Genomic DNA, 15607 nt, shown 5'->3' with positions numbered 1-15607 from the left:
CATTCAATTCACATCCCTCCCGCAATCTTCCTTCTCAATCATCCTTTACGGACCCATCAGGAAGTAGATAATTTGTTATGCCATAGAACCAGTCCTGCCACAACTCAGGGGCAAGGGGTTTTACTCCCATTATTTCCTGATCCCCAAGGTGAAGGGAGTTGGAGGCCTATTCTAGCTCTAAGGGCATTAAACAAATATGGGAAGGCACAGAAGTTCAACGTTGTCATGATAACAGCCATTATTCCAGCTCTAGAGCAAAGAGATTGATTTCTGGCCCTTGACCTACACAATGCCTACTTCCATATCTCAATATAACCATAGTACAGGAGATTCCTATGGTTTACCTTTGGGCAGGACCTTTATCAGTACAGACGGCTCCACTCTGGGAATTCTTCAACGTTCTCTCCATCATTGTGGCACACAAACTCGAGTCGCTGTACTGGGGTTAATCAGCGCCAACCTTGATACAGTACAAGTGAGAGCGTTCCTCCTACTATACAGACTTACCTCCCTTACAAGTCTCATAGAAACAGTTCAGACCAGCTCCAAACATCAGCCAGGAACTGCCTGAAACTGCTAGGTCATATGGCAGCATGCATCTTTGTCATTCCAAATGCCCAGATGTTCATGAAGTGTCTTTAGATGCAGCTCACATCTGTCTATTCCCCTAGGGACAAACTAACCCAACTACTGTCACTGCCCTTCACAGTAAAACACTCTCTGGATTGATGGAAAGACCCATCCAATATCTGAGCAGGCATTCCATTTGTGCAGCTGCTACTGACACTGAGTCTAACAATGGATGCCTTTCATTTTTCATGGATGTCTCCCTAAGAGGCTGGGGAGCTAACCTATACAACCACAAGGTTCAGTGCACAAGTGGACTTTCACAGAAGTGATCCTGCATATAGATTTGTAGATTCATAGACTCTAGGACTGGAAAAGACCTCGAGAGGTCATCGAGTCCAGTCCCCTGCCCTCATGGCAGGACCAAATACTGTCTAGACCATCCCTGATAGACATTTATCTAACCTACTCTTAAATATCGACATTACTAACGCTACTCATTTTTTAATATCTCCAAGAATGGAGATTCCACAACCTCCCTAGGCAATTTAGTCCGTGTTTAACTACCCTGACAGTTAGGAACTTTTCTAATGTCCAGCCTAAATCTCCCTTGCTGCAGTTTAAGCCCATTGCTTCTTGTTCATCATTAAGGCTAAGGTGAACAAGTTTTCTCCCTCCTCCTATGACACCCTTTTAGATACCTGAAAACTGCTATCATGTCCCTCTCAGCTTCTTCTTTTCTAAACTAAATAAACCCAATTCTTTCAGCCTCCTTCGTAGGTCATGTTCTCAAGACCTTTAATCATTCTTGTTGCTCTTCTCTGGACCCCTCTCAATCTCCACATCTTTCTTGAAATGCAGTGCCCAGACCTGACACAATACTCCAGTTGAGGCCTAACCAGCGCAGAGTAGAGCGGAAGAATGACTTCTCGTGTCTTGTTTACAACACACCTGTTAATGCATCCCAGAATCACGTTTGCTTTTTTTTGCAACAGTATCACACTGTTGACTCATATTTAAGTTGTTGGTCTACTAAGACCTCTAGATCACTTTCTGCCAAACTCCTTCCTCTTCCCATTCTGTATGAGTGAAACTGATTGTTCCTCCTAAGTGGAGCACTGTTGCATTATCAATGTTGGATCTAACAGCTGACAGGAATGTCTGTGCAATTAGTTCATGATGTTCACTCAGTTCTGCAGAATGCAAAAATAGGAGGCAGTTACTCACCTTGTGCAGTAATTATGGTTTTTTAAAGAAGTGTGCCTGATTGGTCTCCTACTGTGCAATTAGTTCATGAGTGTTCACTCAAGTTCTGCAGAATGCAAAATAGGAGGCAGTTACTCACCTTGTGCAGTAATTATGGTTTTTAAGAAGTGTGGCCCTATTGGTGCTCCCTCCCCTCTACTTCAGAGTTCTCCATAAGGGGTCTGGAATAGAGAAGGAACTGAGGGGGGTTCACCTGTGCAGTGCTAGATAGCCTCAAGGCAGACCATGAGGGAGGGAGAATGCATGTGCTGGCTCAATGGACACTGGTACAAAAAATCTCTGATTAGAGGCGCAAGTGCGCAGATACACCTACAGTGGAGCACCCACAGGGACACACATCTTGAATTACCATCATTACGGCACAAGGTGAGTAACTGCCTCCTGTTTTGCATTCTCCATGACCTGAGTGAGCACTCATGAACTAATGCTACATATACTTAGTGAGGATGTGTCTTGCAGTTCCTTATGCTGCACTGCCTGGAATCTTTGGACCTAGTGGTCAGCCACAGGTCTTCATACTGTCTCTTTCCTTCTGGAAGTGCTGGCCTCTCTGGAACTGTTGAGGAACATTTGAATACAAACAATTGTTTGATATTTGGCTGACCCAACCAAAGTAGATTTATCACATCCCTACCGTCTAAGTTAATCTTACTAAGAAGCATTTGGTTTTGTTTGCCAACTTGTGACCAGAACCGAGAGCAGACTTCACCAAATAGTGCAGACTTCACCAAATAGTCCCGACACCTATCTGGTGTCTGGACTCCCTGAGTATACTTCTTGCACGCTATCGTTGCTGGAACTCATATCATAGAATATTGCTAGTAATGTTGGGAGCCATTTTACTAGCTGAACCAAACCATTAGTAGCTGTAGTGAGCTGAATCAGATAAATGTTGCTTTTTGGAGTTTTATGCAGGAGCCAGTTCCACCCTTTCACCAGGGCTCAAGCTGGGGGTCGGGGGGTTGGTGGTACTCTCTTAATCTCTACTCTCTTGGTATACCAAGGTGAGATGTCACTCCCAGGAGATTCTTCAAATGCTCAAAACGTGATTGCCTCACAGTGTGGTTTTCATATACATTTAGGCAGGGCTGGATTAAGGCACAGGCACAAATAGAAACCTAGTCTCTGGCTCTTAGGGTCCTATCTTGACATCAGAATCTTAACCTTCATTAAAACATATTGGTTCTAGTCTACATGGTTTTGAAAATATTCAGCTGAGCATAACTGATTTTGTGATGTCTGCATGAGTCTGCAGCAAGAGCCATTAGAAGTAGGGAAGAATCCTCTTTTCCCTACAATTAGAGATTGGAGTTTGAGGGGGGAGAAAGCGGTGGCTATCTCCCAAATGCCATCCATTCTCTGTCGACTGTAGAGTTCTGTGATGCTCTTTCAATTATTTTACCTGCTTTCTTCACAAGTGAAATAGGTGGGCATCTGAGTCAACCCCATTTAGATTCACAAGGTATTCACCCCAGTTAGAAATATTGTTTCAAGCTACATGCAGAACAAGGCAGGCATCTCGGCATCGGTTACACTAATTCAGTTATTTTTATAGTTTTCCTCGTGATCTTTACTTAATTTTTCCACATGAAAGCTCAGAGTGTGAAGCATATAAAATAACCCCTCCCTCCCTCCCTCCTCCCCCAAAAAAGTGCTGTGTCTATGAAACAACCCAATTTGAGCCCTGCTTCCTATCAATTGTTTTCTGCCAGCTGGCCAAGTAATACAGTGCATTTAACTAAATGGTAATATTCCCCCCATCCAGTTGCTAGAATTGCTGTCTGTACCTCCTTCCCATTATTGCAACCCAGATTGAAACAGGAACGAAACAGCTAAAGGTTGCAGCTCCAAAAGAAAGACTCTTCCCACCTATGCAAATAGTTGTGCTGTACCATTAGCTGCTTGTCCTTTCAAGGAAGGTGCAGTATATGCTTATAAACCTCTCCACAAAGTCGCATTGGCCCAGCTCTGCCCAGATTGGACTGCCTAGCTTTAGGAGAGTTGCCAATTTTGTGAAGTCCTAGCACTCATTGCAGCCACACCTCCAGGACCTTCACTGGTTCCAATGCCAATATCTCTTGGGAAACAAGGTGGTCTGTCAAGCAGGTAGGTCATTCACTGATCCTTGTACTGTAAATATATAAACAGTATCTCATTATAGTAACTAGCAGTGCTACTGACACAGAACAGTCAAAAGAGGAGGTTTTGATGCTCCAAGGGAGAAACCCAACTCCCCGCTGCTCTTTTTACTATGATTCTTTCTTTAAGCAGAGCTGACACTTGCCACTAACACTGCAAAGTCTCCTCATGGATTTGAGAACCATTAGTTGGCCACATGTTGGGGCTGTTTTGTCAGGGGCCAGAATGAAAACTGGAAAGACAAATGGCTCCTGCAAAGACACTCCTTTCCTCTGGCTAGTCACCTGAGAGCTACAGATTTGGAGTCCTGAAGGCCCTTCCACCTTTGCATGGAAGGGAAACAGAAGTTATTGCAGAAGCTTACATGGCTTTGCCCTTGTTATTTCTGGGGGAGAACTTGCCAGAGTCTAGTTGGCATAGTCACCTCAGCCCCAGAGCATAAATTCTGAGTGAGTTAGGGAGGAAGAGCACAATATGATGTGTAGAGAGCTTGTCAGAAAGTTTCCAACAGAATAAAGATTGATTTGTCAAGCATGAAGTGTTTTCCAGCAACTTGATGATTTTGTTTGACTTGCATCTTAACACATCCATGAATCTTAACCCAAAACAATTCACTGTTGGATAGCCTTTTTGTCACCCACCTACAATTTAAAGTTTCTGTTAAACAGGACTGGTTAATTCCTAGAGGATTTGAATAGAATTTGTACACAACTAATGCAATACGGTAAGTGCTAACCTGATGATCTTCGTGGGAATGTGTCAGTGATTGTGTTTTCATATGTCTTTTCAGATATGAGATGTGGACCTACACCAGAGATTTCTCATGGTAGGAGTGTAGGTGGTAAGCGGCAAAGGTATTTCCCTGGTGATAGAGTGCTTTATCGATGTACACAAGGTCTGAGCCTTATTGGGTCTCCGACGGTAACATGTAAACAAGGGAAGTGGTCCCAACCACCAGAATGCAGAGGTATTTTACTTTTCTTTTTCTAAAATAGCCCACTAGTGATGATAATGTTAGAATCAAAAACTTCACTCTCATTCAGAAGAGTTTGCTTCCCTTCTTTGAGTTTGTGTCTCTTCTTTTAATGCACAACTTTATGCTCACTTGAAAGCCAGAAAGCAAATCTATTTCTAGTCTGTGATGTTCTTGGCAATGGTCATGTGGAGCATTAATGAGAAAATTCTCACATTGGACCAGACCCTAAGCTCCTTATTCCAGTAAACCCTCAGTGGATTTCAATGGGAGTTTGGCCTGAGTAACCTCTGAGTAAAGGTTGAGGGCCAAATTTTGCCACCACTGCTCATGTTGAGTAGTTAACATTGACTTCAGTGTACCTAGTGTAGCCCACACACCTCCTGGGTGTGGTGCTCTGTCCCCTCTAATAGCACGGAGGCGACTTAGAGATTAATGAATCTACTACAGTGTTAGCTAAGGACCATATGGCTTTTAGCTCATGCCATAGAGGCTCGTGCATTTAGCTACAGAGGTCTCAGGTTCGATCTTGCCCCCTGATGACTCGGGTCTGTTGGTGTTTCACTAGTCTGATGTTAGGACTTCAGGATTTGACCCACAATGTAATGTGAATAAGGTTGCATGATGGTACTCTTTTTAGGACCACAGTATCACTACCACTTCCAGATGAGCTGGACAGTACACAGGAGACAATTAGTGAAATGCTCACTCCACTGAAGTCAGTGGAAGAAACTTTGTTTGACTTCAATAGGACCAGGATAACACCACATATTGTTAAGCTTCCAGAAAAAAGTGATGTCACTCTACTGGTCCTATTTTTGATTTTTTTGACATACTAGGATTGGTGTCTGGGTGAATATGAATATATATATATATTAAAAAGAAATCTGCAGAGTAACAGCACCTTTTTCTGAAAGCCAAAATTGTGATTCTAAAAACTAACTAGATAGTAATCTGCAACTAGTGTTTACATTGATTGGTACCTTGACTAAGGCTAAGATTATGTCACAGAGGTCACGGAAGTCATGGAATCCGTGACTTTCAGAAACTTCTGCAACATTTTGTGCTTCAGGCCCAGGGCAAAGTAATGTAGTAATGGCAGAACAAAATGTGAAATACATATATGTTAATATGGATTATTTCTAGGTCTGTCAAACAATTACAAAATTAATCATGATTAATTACAAAATAAAAATATCACAATTAATCCCAGTTTTAATAGCAGTCCTCTACATTGGTGGTTGAAGCATGAAGGGGCATGTGAATGTTTAGCATTTCTGGCACATAAATAACTTGCAATGCCAGTTACAACAGTCCCATATGAATGCCTTTTCTCACTTTCATGTGGCATTGTAAATAAGAAGCTGGCAGCATTATCGCTCATAAATGTAGACAAACTTGTTTGTCTTAGTGATTGTCTGAATAAGAAGTAGGACTGAGTGGACTTTGTTTTGTTTTAGAGTGCAGTTATGTAACAAAAAAAGTATATATGTAAATTGCACTTTCATGATAAAGAGATTGCACTACAGTACTCATCTGAGATGAATTGAAAAATACTATTTATTTTGTTTATTTTTTCCAGCGCAAATATTTGTAATAAAAATAATATAAAGTGAGCACTGTACACTTTGTATTCTGTGTTGTAATTGAAATCAATATATTTGAAAATGTAGAAAAAACATCCAAAATATTTATAATTAATTTAAATTAGTATTCTATTATTGCTTAACAGGGCAATTGAAGCTGTGATTAATCACGATTAATTTTGAATTAATCTGTTTTGAGTTAACTGTGCTCAGGGTCAGCTCCAGCTTTATTGCCACCTCAAGCAAAAAAAGCAAACCCGCGGGGTGGCCAGAGCAGCATAGCGGGTGGAGGGGGACGCCCGGCGCTGCAGACGTGCCCTGGGCAGCAGGGGGGCGGGGGAGGGAGCAGGGGAAAGCAGGAGGACAGTCAGGGCTTGCGCTGCGCTGCCTACCAGGAGGGTTCCGCGCCGCTTCAGTCAGCAGGTAGGGAAGGATTCGGGTTGCTCTGCCGGGCGTGCTACAGACCTGGCAGCAGCTGAGGCAGACGGAGGGCACAGTCCACTCGCAGCAGGGCGCTCCTCTCCTCTGTGCCACTGCCCTAGAGGGTGGCTGCAGTGGTGAAGCAAAAAAAAAAAAAGAGGCTTTGAGGGAATGTTGGCCCTTAGAATCTCCCTCCCCAAGCACGAGCTTGTTAAGCTGGTGCCTGGAGCCGATCCTGGTTGTACGAGTTAACTGTGATTAGCTGACAGACATAATTATTTCGTTTTACAAAAAAATATTGTTTTTATACAGCTAGTACGTTTCTAAATAAAGCCTTAAGGTCAGAGGAATAAAGGAGAAATGTTAATATAAAATCAGAATTTTAGCTGAAAATATTCTTGTGCATTTACTGTATTTTTAAATAGTCATTACATAATTATACAAAGTCTTAATGATAGAGGCATAAAGGAGAAGTATTAATACATAGAATGCTGTACTTTTAGTAGAATATATGCTTTTCATGCAGCTAGTGCATTTCTAAATAGTTATTAAATAATTTAATCATTCATCAATAATTCTTTGTGGAATTGTTTAATCAACTTTATTTAAAATTGTACTAACTGCATATTTTCCCCCCAAAAATAATCCTCTATATATTCTCCTATAGAAATGTACTATTACAATATTTTCCTCTAAAAATGAGGAAAATGCACATTCACCTATGTCTTAACACTTCTTTTTTCGGCCATTACTAAGATTTCTGTAAACTATTAATGTACTGACTGTCATTTTTCTCTAAAGATGCACATTAGCCTCTCTTTATTTTTCTTTTAAAACTTTGTACACTGGTTTACTAGACTTTATTTAGAATTGCACTAAATATATAAAATGTTTTCTTGCTAAAAGGATGAAAGGGCAAGAAACACATTTCTTTCATTCTAATGCATGTAATAGGAATACATTAAATAGAAGTGCAAAACTTTTTTTCAAAATGGCCACCAGCGCCAGAAATTCACATTTCTAAAAATGAGATCTAGGGATGAAACATAAGGCAAAAGAAGTGGGTCATCAAGCAAAAAGGTCTCAGGCAAACCTCTCAAATTATATGATCAGTACAAGTAAAGCTTTTTTACTACTTGTGTTAATTTGTAACCTTAGTGTTTTCAAAATTTTACCTTGTTTGCCCTAATCCCACATCCCTTTCTATGAGAAGAGAAGCAGAGAGAGGAAATGGGAGCTGGCATTAAAGTAAATTTCAGTTTAGGAGTTTGGTTTCTCTATTAATTATTTTTAAAATCCACCTCACTGAGGGACATTTCCAAAGGGCAAAGCTTAGCTACATTTATGAGTTCATCAGTTATAGGGACATCAAGAGACTCTGTCCTCAGATACATTCTTTTCTTTCTCCCCTCATTTTTTTACTATTCATGCCCATTTATCTCTCTAGTGTCACTCTGAGTTTCATATTCCACTCCTTTGGCCTGTATTATCCCAGCTTCTGTTTAGTCAGTGTCCTGTTCTCATTATTGTATCCTCAGTCTTGCTCTTCTCTCAATATTCAGATGCCACGGTAATGTCATAATTCACAATAGTCTGAGACAAGTGCTGGGTGCATCAAACGCTGTACATGGTAATATGGTCATGGAGAGAATAGGTACTGTATATGGATGTACTCCTCAGTGACAAAAAGCAGGTTGATTGGTCCACATGAGCCTGAGGAGGGGAGTGGTTAAGGCAGAATGGTGGGATTAGTAGGGCAGAGATGACTGACCCAAAAGATCTCAAATGAACCTACATTTTCTGCTTGAAAAGCAACCTGAAATCAGGACTTGACAAAGCTAGAGTAGCTAGTTATCTATTTTGCCATCAGTTCCGTGGTGTTAGTTGTTAATAAACAAATATCATGCTGCTTCAACTATAAAGATAAAACTTTCAGTCTTTCGTGTTCAATTCCAATATCAGGCTGATTCTTTTTTGCTTTTCCTTTGGGATTTTTCCAGCTCTGTCAGAGTATATTGATAGCGCTATTGTGTAATATTTGTGATCTTACAACGTTTACTGTAAATAATCACTGGTGCAAATATTCTCTATTTCTATACTTACTTTTAGAGGCTGCTGGAAAGTGTGGGCCCCCACCTATTACTGATAATGGAGACACCATTGACTTTGTACAGCAAGTATATGAATCAGGTTCACTTGTGCAATACAGATGCAAAAGTTTACATGTAATGAGGGGATCTCAATTTGTTCGCTGCGACTCTGGCCAATGGACAGACCCACCAGTTTGTTTAGGTAGGTACAAAAAAAATATATTATATAAAAAAGAACTGTGGTTAGTATGTATTTTTCATATTATGAGCCCAATTCTGATGTCATTTGTACTGGTATAACACCACATTAATTCCATCAGTCTGAATGGAGTTACTCCTGATTTAGACAGGAATATGTTAGGGGAAGACTCTCCTTTTAAAAAAAAAAAAAAAAATCAGGAAATGGCAAACAGCCATGCCATTACAAATATTTAGAATGTACCCCCGAAATAATCTCAGTTAAAACCTGTAAAAACCCACTACAATAAAACCAATGTTTACTGGAGAGTATTCTGTTGGCCAGGTATAGTTAGATTCTGGCCCATTTGCATCAACTGAGTGTCACAAAGGAACCACAACATAAAATGGAATCAAATCCTCTCTGTTCATCTACCTCAGTCTCCTCTGAGTCCCTTCCCACAATATCACACAGTTTGGTGTGAAAGCCTCCTCTAGAGCTCCTTTTTGTTCTCTCAGCTGTTCCTCCTCTCCTTTACTTTTCAAATCTTGTCTGAAAATATTTCCCTGTTTTATTTAACTATGTAAAGCATTCGGGGACAGGGTCAGTGTCAATATAGTTAATCAAATTTCTAATAATAGATCCACATGTACATAATGACATTACATTTTTCTTTTTCCAGAGCCATGTACAGCATCCCCAGAAGAGATGGAGAAAAACAATATTGAGCTGAAATGGAGGGAGACCACTAAATTGTATTCAGAAAGTGGAGATTTTATTGAATTTAACTGTAAAAGGGGTTATGAGGGGGATCCAACATCTTCTGCACTTAGAGTACAGTGTATGGAAGGAAAATTAGCATATCCTAAATGTAAGAAAAAAGGTAAGTAATCTCTATTTACACTACAGTACTGGTGAATCATCTGACTAAAAGATTTCTTAATATTTATTGAGGAATTCTAGGGTTTAAAAAAATACAAAAATGTATGGCCAAGTGGCACTATTGTGATGGGTACCATACAAACTCATGGGAAAGCATGGATCCTAACTCAGACTTCTTGCAAATGGGGGTAAAGAGATGCAGCTCACAAGCAAGGTGACCACACTATTACTTGAGTTGGGACAATCACCTCTGACATCTGGGCTTCTGTGGATTACAGACAGGATAGAAACATTTTGCAAAGTGTCTTGTCTTACCTAACTTCTCTGGCTGGTCCAGTTCCTCATCCAGACAACTGACTTCCATTGTGGTCTTCAGTCCTTTGATATCCCTCTGAAGCTGATTTTTGGCTCCTAAATCCTTGCTTCAGCAAGCACTGTTAAGTGGTTACATGTTAGGCAAAGCTCCACTAGTCTCCTCTACTTCCTGGGAAAACATCTGATCCGTGGGAGTCAGTTTGCTTGTCACCTCATTTATCTGCCTTGCCACTCCAGAGTGGGAGTGTTGCAGCTGGGCTTCTCAGTCTGCCCAGATATTTAGTAGCTGCTGCCTAAAGAAAGATTTAGGCCAGGTCTATACTTACAAGCTGACAGCAGCACAGTTGTACCAATACCGCTGTGCACTGTCAGAGTGCTCGCCTAGCCTCATTATGCCAATGGGAGAGAGCTTTCCTGTCGACACAGTCAAACCAACTCAGTGAGATCTCTCATTGACATTGCTCTGTGCATGTGTGTGCTTATGATGGCAAAAGTTATGTTGCTTGTGGGATATTTTTTCACACTCCTGAGCAACAAAATTTTACCAACATAACTATTAGTGTAGACATGGCCTTAGACTGCATGTCATCTCTCAGTTCTTTCTGGTAAACCTCCCACTGTCGCTTCAATACCTTTTGCAAAGTCTCCAGGTCCTGTTTTAGCTGCTGTTTTAATTCCTTTTGGCCATCTTTGACTTTGAGCTTTTTAGCTTAAGCCTTTAGCCAATATTCAGGGTCTTTCACCATTTTTTAAGTTGAGAGGAAAAAATTGGTGTAGTATCAAGTATTTCCATGACACAGCCCTTGTTATTTACAAAGAATGAACACAAAGTCCTGTTTCTCTGAACAGTTGGCTCAGACAACAGGAGGCAGTTTCCTTGCTCACAATTCCAAGCCTACCTTTACATTCACCAGTCTGACCAAAAAGTTCTTTTCTGTCAGGGCCATGCTACCAATACGTCTATTGCTATCTCTCCATAGCTTTCTGGCATGCTCACACGTTCACACGTGCATGCACACACTCTCCATCCCTCCCTCATTTAATCCCCAGCCCTCTCGTTGTCAATCCCTAGAGAAACCACTCAACCAGAATTGCTCTAGCCTTTGCCCACACCTTGCATATGATCTAGTCCATGGGCAGTGGTTTCCATTGTGTCAGCTATCACTAGACAAAGGGGCATGTAACTGCTTCCTCATTTAGCCTGAATGAAAGATAAGTATCATGCCTATCAGTTTCACTGAGGTCTGGGACTGCCCTTCGATCAGATCTGCTTATGGTGAGCTAGTCTATCTCCGGTACAACAGTGCTATCACATTTATGGATGAAAAAATATATTTTGTCTTACATCATTCTAGTTTTCCTGTCTTCTGATAAAGACTACTCATAACTGCTGATCTTCCAATATGAGGATGACTATATCATTGTGGCAATTCCCACATCACCTTTTGTAAACTGATGTGAGAAATGGCACCTCCTTTATACCATTATGGGAACGGAAGCAAATAATTCATGCATACATATGAAGAAGGCTGGCTGGAACCAGCTGATAAGAAGTCATGGAACGAAACAGATTCAAGATACCTGTTCCAAAAATTCCATCACTTTCAAGTGCTAATAACTACACCATGGATACTGATAAAATACAGTAATATGTATTCAATCAATGTATGGTTTTCTGTGCTACTTTTAAGTTCCACTTCAAAATAAGTAATCACGTTTAATATGAGAAGTAGCTGAACCGCTGCAGTTCGGAGTAACTGCAATAATATTTGATGGAGTTTGTTCCCATTTACTTTCCAAAAAAGGTTAAAACAATCCAGTATAAGTTTTATGCCATTCAGCTGAAATCAATAGTTTGTTCCTGTGCAGTCCATAGGAGAGTTGCATATAATATTTGTTTTAAAAAATTGATATGTACTAAACTGATTTTCTAGTGTTTGTTCTCTTTCTGACAGGTACTTCAGGATGAATAAAAAGAAGCATCAACCAGATAATTTTAACTGAGATCTGAGGATCAGAATCCACTGACTAATTATTTGTAATGTTCATACATTATGTCCTTTGTCAGTATTTTATCTTAAATTGATTACATGTTTCAGTTCAGTCACTTTTTTATCATTAGTTACAATGGTTTAAAATATACAGTCATAAAATAGTAACAGATCGGCAAATAACTTCACACTCAGATCAAACTACAGCTTTTTATGATATTTAGAAAAGGAAATTTTAAGGGACATCGTACACATCTGCACATCCTGAATTACACACTTCCTGCTCACTGAAAAACAAAGCAGTAGTATTTCCCTCCCGCTCAAATCAGGAACTCCAGGAAGTCTCATTAGAAACATTAATCTTGAGAGATTTTTAAGCCTAATCACCACACCAAAATGTTTGGGATATGCATGGAGGCTTTTTTGAGTTCTGCCCATCACTATTAGCTGTTGGTGATCATTCTTCCAAATATTTTAGTGCATGTAACCAAAAAATGATCCTGTCATCTAGCACAGTTTGTACAGAAATCATTGACTTCTCTGCTTAAAATTTAAACTCTTAATGTCTTAATTATGTCTCCTTTTTAAAATTAAAGATTTGTATGTTTCATTTACCACTCTTCTTAAAAGGTCTGTTATTTGGACTTTTTCAGGTTTTTTATTAACAGCATTATCTGTAGTAAAGCAAGAAGGAATCTTAGGATTTGTAGAAAAATAGAGACAAAGATGAAAGCATGCGGCTAATTTGAATATCAACATGATACATGCATTTGACAATGTGTGAATAAATTGTCTATTCCTATTTTCCACTGTATGCAATAAACTGGAAATTAGACTAGTGCTGTGATAGAGATGAATTGTTATCAGATTTCACACAGACAAATACATGAAGATAAAGTGAAGACTGAGGGGATGCTATATGTAGGGAATGGATCAAATTCTGGACCTGTGGCATACACCAATAAGCACACTTACACTATAAAACTGAAAAAACTGTGCATATACTTTCCCCAAAATTTTGAAACTTTTCACATTCTTGCAAGACTGCTTATAGCACTTATGTTACTGATTCTCCTAGTGGAATCCACAGTCCTAATTTACTCACCCAGTCTCCCTATTCAATGCATGGGAAGAGTCAGTGACCCTAGGTATAGGAAAAAAATGAGTTCTCACTCTCTGGGGTTAAAGCAACAAGCCAGAGGCAGTTTATTTTGAGCAACTGCAGTTAGTTGGGAGAGTACACGTGGGCAGAGTTTCCTCTCCTGAGGTAGGTCTCTGTTAGATTAAACAATTAAGGCAAGCATTTATACCTTTTGTGACATACAGTAATGATCGACAACTCCATTTTGTTTATACATATTCCTTTCTGATATCTTACTTTTCTCAGCAATTTCTGCTACAGTCTGCATTCTATTCTTATCTAACACAAGGTCGAATAACAGCATCTCTTACAATTCTTTTCCACTCGTCCAGGCCCTGCTTGGAAGTCTCACATTATTAGCTGTTAGAGTTAGCCTGACTCTTGCTCTCTATTCCTAGAGACTAAGATTTCTATAGTCAAATTCCTTTTATCCCTTTCTCCACTTCCACATAGGTATATCTATATTTGAGCTTGGAGGTGTGATTCCCTGCTTCCATAGACATACTTGCCCTAGCTGTGCTCAGGCTAGCACTGCACAGGCACCAGCTCAGCCTAGCTTCCATGAGTACAACCCCACCAGACCCTCAGCTACCTACTTGGGTGGTGAGCCTAAGCTATTGCTAGTGCTGCAACACCACTGGCTACTTTTAGGTGCCAGATTGGGCTGAGTTAGTGTGGGTACATACGTGGGAGCTGGGCAGCACATGTACGCTTAGACTGGGATTCACAAAAGCCAATAGGTTGAGCAAGAGGGCACTTAAGCCAGACAGTAGGGAATGCCAAGGACAAGGTTGTGGCCTAAGCCTTACCCCTCAGTGGCACTTGAGCACTTTTCTCCACTCAGGATACACACAGTTTCCTAGAGTTAAGCACCTAAGTCAGGTCAGTATTTTCTCATAAAATACACACCACTACATGGTGATAGTGCCATTATACCTCCCCCCCCCCACACACACACCCTACCTAATTCAAAAGCCTGCTGCGGTGCTGGACTTGTTGTCAGGTCACCCAGGTGATTCATTGACTACTAGGCAATAGGTTATTCTGGCATATGTCTTTCTTAAGTCTCCAATTGTAGCTGTTCCACTTTGTCTGCCTAACTAATTAAAACATCATTAGAATGGGAACTTGAACTTGGGACTCCCAGATCTGACAGAGTCTCAGAAATCTGGGTGACTGGGAAACAAAATGGCATATGGAATTCAATGTTGATAAATGCAAACTAATGCACATTGGAATACATAATCCCACATACACATAAAATGATGGGGTCTAAATTAGCTGTTACCACTCAAGAAAGATCTTGGCATCATTGTGGATAGTTTTCAACATCCACTCAATGTGCAGCGGCAGTCAATAAAGCTAATGGAATGTGTGGAATCATTAGGAAAGGGATGGAGAAGACAGAAAATGTATTGCTTGTATATAAATCTATGGTACATCCACATCTTGAATACTGATGCAGATCTGGTCACCTCATCTCAAAATTATGTGTATATATATATATTGGAAAAGGTACATAAAGGGGAAACAAAAATGATTAGGAGTATAGAACAGATTCCATATGAGGAAAAATTAGTAAAACTGGGACTTTTCAGCTTAGAAAAGAAATGACTAAGGGGAGATATGATAGAGAGCTATACAATTATGACTGGTATGGAGTAAGTAAACAATGAAGTGTACTTTACTCCTCCTCATAACACAAGAACTAGGAGTCACCAAATGAAATTGATAGGCAGCAGGTTTAAAACAAACAAAAGGAAGTATTTCTTCACGCAACACACAACCTGTGAAACTCTTTGTCAGAGAATGTTGTGAAGACTAAGATTATAACAGGGTTCAGCAAGGAACTAGATACATTCATGGAGGATAGGGCCATCAATGGCTATTAGCCAGGATGGACACAGATGCAAAACCATCCTCTGAAGTGTCTCTATTCTCTGTTTCCCAGAAGTTGGAACAGGCTACAAAGGATGGATTACTAAATGATTATCTGTTCCGTTTATTCCCTCTGAAGAACCTGGCATTAGTCATTGTTGGAAGACAGGATACTGGATTA

The 15607-nt window shown here is 40.2% G+C and overlaps 1 protein-coding gene across 1 annotated transcript in view; it reads left to right on the top strand.

Annotated features, from left to right (window-relative positions):
- CFH (complement factor H) overlaps window positions 1-13021 on the top strand; it is a 127064-nt gene extending 114043 nt beyond the window's left edge. The window contains 4 exon segments of the mRNA XM_075068273.1: window positions 4763-4939; window positions 9061-9243; window positions 9902-10102; window positions 12372-13021. Of these exon segments, the coding sequence (XP_074924374.1) occupies window positions 4763-4939; window positions 9061-9243; window positions 9902-10102; window positions 12372-12385 (575 nt within the window). The 3' untranslated portion in view covers window positions 12386-13021.
- Window positions 13022-15607: the final 2586 nt, after the last annotated feature.

The sequence above is a fragment of the Chelonoidis abingdonii genome, chromosome 7, assembly GCF_003597395.2.
Source record: "Chelonoidis abingdonii isolate Lonesome George chromosome 7, CheloAbing_2.0, whole genome shotgun sequence".
NCBI classification, from domain to species: domain Eukaryota; kingdom Metazoa; phylum Chordata; order Testudines; family Testudinidae; genus Chelonoidis; species Chelonoidis abingdonii.
The sequence above is the reverse complement of the archived record's forward strand: the minus strand, read 5'-3'. Positions and strand labels throughout refer to the sequence as shown.